Source organism: Aplysia californica, unplaced genomic scaffold (genome assembly GCF_000002075.1).
Source record: "Aplysia californica isolate F4 #8 unplaced genomic scaffold, AplCal3.0 scaffold00244, whole genome shotgun sequence".
In the NCBI taxonomy this organism is placed as follows: domain Eukaryota; kingdom Metazoa; phylum Mollusca; class Gastropoda; order Aplysiida; family Aplysiidae; genus Aplysia; species Aplysia californica.
The window spans coordinates 893071-897801 of NW_004797514.1; the positions used below are offsets into that span (position 1 = coordinate 893071).

General features: G+C 37.6%; 1 protein-coding gene across 1 annotated transcript in view; it reads right to left on the reverse strand.

The window, feature by feature from the left end:
• Window positions 1-4419, reverse strand: part of LOC106012023 (protein UXT) — a gene marked incomplete in the record, with an annotated part of 6937 nt that extends 2518 nt beyond the window's left edge. Inside the window, 4 exon segments of the mRNA XM_013083615.2 lie at window positions 766-839; window positions 1971-2052; window positions 2716-2807; window positions 4188-4419. Of these exon segments, the coding sequence (XP_012939069.2) occupies window positions 766-839; window positions 1971-2052; window positions 2716-2807; window positions 4188-4253 (314 nt within the window).
• Between the last annotated feature and the right edge of the window lie 312 nt (window positions 4420-4731).

A 4731-nucleotide genomic window follows, 5' to 3' on the forward strand; every position in this document is an offset into this window, starting at 1 on the left:
CATGAAGTTGGTGGTATAGTGTGGGTAGCAGTATTCATATTATAACATTATAACTAATCACGTCCCTTTGTCCAAAACTTTATGAGATGGCCTTAATAAGTAAGTTGACATTAAAATTTAACAAAGCTACTGACACTGAACATCAGAAAGCAGCAGGAGGTGCAAACCCACTAACGATGGTAAATCAGACATCAGTATCACTCTGTTTAGAACCAAGTGTAGTTTACTTGGAGAACCACCTCTGTTAATTTTCCTTCCTCCTTCTTTTTATTCTAAATACAAGACCAAACACTTTACCTTTGAAATTATCCTTCTCTTGAAGAGTGATAAACGACTCCTAAAATAGTCTAAATAGTGTCAATGGGCACGTGAAACTTCTACAATTACAATTAAGCATTAACGTGATTATCGGTAATAACCTGTCTTTTTTTATTAATAAAACAGTGACCATAGTACTATACATACAGAGAAGTCTACTTAATCCAAACATGGTTAATCCAAAAACAGCAGTAAATCAAATGGAAAATAAAAGCCCAGATTTTTTTTTTCTATTTGAACGACATCTTTAAACTGAAAACTTGGCTTAACCTAAGAAAACCCCATAGTCCTGCACATTTCGGTTTCAGCAGCCTTCACTGAACTTGTATCCAGGAACCAAAAAAAAACAGACTAAAAAACAACAGAGAGCTTACCGACAACTGTGTATCTAGTGTTTCACTAGAATAGACCTACAACTAAAAGTAATATCAATTTAGGAATACTCACACATTTGCTTGGACATAAAAGTTACACCCCAGATCAACCTTCGTCTTCAGAGAGGACTGAGGCAAAAGGTCCTCCTGTAATAATATTGACCAAATTAAGTATCAATTATATTATAACAATAAAATTTCACATAACTGCATCATCAAGAAATTACAGAGCAAATTAAAAGAATTTATTTATTTTCTATAACTTTGCTCATTAAGTAAGATAAAACAAACACAATTCAATAGCTTCTCACTTCAGAAAAGTCTATAAGATAAGAAATTACATTCGAAACCTTTTCAGACTCAAAATTATTCAAAAAACTACTGGCAAAAACATATTACATATCTGTAGTTCCCCTAAAACGCATGGATTATTATAAGTATGCAATGTATTAGTTGTTTTGAAGCAATGTAATTGAAAATTAAGGTCAACACCATTGGCAATTACAGATTACAGGTACCGGTACCCAGTATGTTACTGGAAGAGACACTTTCAGAAAAACTTTACACATGCACTTGTGTGGAACCATTATCTATTTCTTCAGCTTTTGTCTGACTTGAGAGTCATCGAGATAAATGTTTGCAAACTATTTAATCAATTCAGCGAAACCATTTAATACTTTTGAACTAAAGGTAGAGTTCAGATGCTTGTGGTGTCAGTCTACACTGGGAACATTTCATGCCCAAATACAGGTCCTAACCAAATTCTCAAAGCTGCTTGCCCACGAACTTCCATTACAGTATTTTGGCAAAACATTGGGGCATTGTATTTTTAAAAAATAATTCATCACCTCTACATTGTATGTGTGACTAAACTAAAGTTGATGGAAAGGAAAATAAAAATAAAGTAATTTCACGATTGGGCTTTTCTGAGAACATCAATGCAACTCCTAATAAACCATATCTAGAGACTGGATATTTTTGTCCAGTAACAGCTGGGCCCTCGATCTTCTGTCCGGTGCAATGTTGAGACAAGCGCAGGTTTGCGGCAGTTGCTGTAATGTTCCATAGAGTGTGTTGTCAATGTTAAGTCTCGGAAGGAAAAGTGTATTCTGATATCATTTAGGGTTTAGTGCAGTGGAGAGAGAATAAAAAGATAAAAGAGTTACTGTTTGTGTGTAAAGAAACGTATGTAAAAGAAGCCAGGGTGTCATTGTGACTACTTTTTTCTGAAGTTTGTTGCAAGATTAATATTTCATTTTTTAAAATGATATTCTTTACCTCTATTTTTTCAATAGTTGATTTCAGTTGTAGATATTCTGATATCTCTTCATACACCTTGTCTCGTTGATCCAGTATCTTCCTATAGAAAAGACAAAACAAAATGTCACATCATTCTCAATAAATAAAATCAAAATATCTTTAAACTAAGCATGACAGCAGAACTGATGATGTGGATCATGCATATTATCAGTGTCAGTATTAACTGGTGTATTTAAATTGTGACCCATCAATTCAGAAGACTTAAAATTATCAGCTTTAACCGGGACAGGAAAATGGATAACTGATCCTCAGATCTCTCTTACCTTCCAAACAGCAAATGCTTTAAATTGCCCAACCCAAAGTAAGTTTCAGTATTCCCAAGAAAGTGCACACTATCTTTAGCAGAAACAGTTATACCTAACATTGAAAAGTTGAGCACAAGACAAAATTAACACTATCTGATACTGCATAATACATGAATTAATCACTATCATATAAAATCAATTTTTAAAAAGTTCAAGATCCCTGCTGAGTCGAAGGGGAGCGATAATACTGTAAATAACGACGATTAAGACAAACATGATTTTTTTCTTCTAAATTTTATTAGGTCGAACAAGGGGACTTTTGGGCCACTAATACACAAGTCGGGGGCAAGGAGAAAAAACATCTTATTTCTGCAGTCCCACATCTTTCATATTTGCAGAGATAGAAGCATCTTGAAATCTAAGACTTAAAACTGTTTATAATAGCTCAATAATTTTACCTGAGGTCATCCCTCAATCGTTCGTTCAGAAATGTTTCATAAGCTAATGTCTTCTCCTCTTTGTCATTCATTGTCTTTTGCTTTTCTTTCACCTGAGGTAGATCAGAAAAACAAAACATATTACATGTAATCCCACAGCGGAGTATGATAGTATCGAACAATCATGTTTTACAATTGTTAACTGTTCTTATATGTGCGCATTGCCCTCAGCTACATCTCTCCAATTATGAGTCAAGCCACATTCCTTTCAAACTTATACTCAAAGTAGACAAGTCTTTTCCAGCAATAAACTCAGTTCACTGTCATTTATAATCAACCAGATTTAAACCTTAAAGTCTTTTACGATTTATTAGAAAATTTTGCAATGTGTCTAATCATGGAGGTCAAGCACTTCCATGATTATCAGATCATTTGAAAAGTTGTAGATACTTTTGTGAAACTCACCAAACAGAGCAAAGAGAAATTAGAGCAACAATCTGAATGATAGTTGGTTTCGAAAAGGAGCGAAAAAAAGCATGCTCTATTAATACTGTATGCTCCCACTCATCTCCCATCAATCCTTCTAACCAGTCACCTAAATGCTGGCTGACTTTTTTAAACACCAGATGCAACACAAATATAGGTCATATAAGTGCGGAAGATTAGAGCTGTTACAAGAGAGTAACATAAAGAAAAGAAGGAAAGATAAGGATGATAGAGGTTTGATTAAAAAAGGAGCAAACCACTACAAAAGCTCTGACAGCACAGTGGTACACCCCAATAAAACTAAAACCCTGCCCACCCATGGAGTGTGGGTAGCTGCTAACGCAGTGATAGGCCTACTATCCACCCCAAGCCCCAATTTTCATTTTCACATTCCTCTGTAATCAACCCACACCCAGGAGGCCCTCGCGGTATAGAGGAACGGTGTTCACCTCTCATTCAATAGGTCCTGAGTTCTAAACCTGAAAGTGACGGAAAAAAACACCCAAGAGGCCCTCGCGGTCTAGAGGTACGGTGTTCACCTCTCATTCAATAGGTCCTGAGTTCTAAACCCGACACTGACGAAAAAATTTTCTCCTTTCACCTCCTTCCATGTTCTCTTATCATGTGTCATTCTGCTTTCATCTTCACTTCCTCACCCCCGCCCCCCACCCCCCTCCATCCCCCTTTCCTCTGGACTCCTCTCTCCTTTACCCCTGACTCTTTCTACTGCTACTCCTGGCTCCTTCTTTCTGAACTGTACTGCTGTCTTTCAGCTAAACCCCTAATCTTAGGGTCTAGGTAAGTAAGATGTAACACCTTGCCGTCCCGGAAAAATGCAAGAAATCTGAGGTCCTGTGTGCAAGTAGCACAAATTAGATTTAAAGATCACTTGGTTGGTCTAAAATTCATGAGAGTAGGCTTCGGCCGCCACTTGGGCAATATATTTAAAATTCCTACCAAAATGGAATATACTCTAGTCAGTATAAAAACATGTGTAGACAGAGTACCTTCAAAATTGAAAAGTGGCTGCCTGAAGGCAAGGGGCCCACTACGTAGGAAAAACGGTCACACATAAAAATCAGTTGCACAGCAGGTTGAAGAACCAGCTATCAACTACCCCTGAGATCTAGCAGGTGAACGCAGAGAAGAACCCACGCCTCACGAATTCTGCCACCCATCAAGAATGTTATTGACTAAATTACTGCATCTAGTCAATACACTTAGAAAAATGGCTGAAGGGAAATGAGACTAAGAGAGAGTTGATCTGGCCACTATGAGACAGAGCAGAATTGAGGGCTTGGAGTAGGGGTAAGGGTAGGGTAAGGGGTAGGGTTAGGGTTAGGGGTAGGATTAGGGGTAGGGGTAGGGGTAGGTCTAGGCCTCTTCTTTATTGTGTTTGATGGGGTGGTCGCTCGTTACAGAAGTCCTTCCCATGGCATCATAGTATAATATCATTCACAGGCACGGGAAAAAGAGACAATGTCGTTTGGCCACCTCTATTCTCACCCGGAGTGAGAATAGTGCAGGCGAGTCTTGTGGCTATTCTCACCC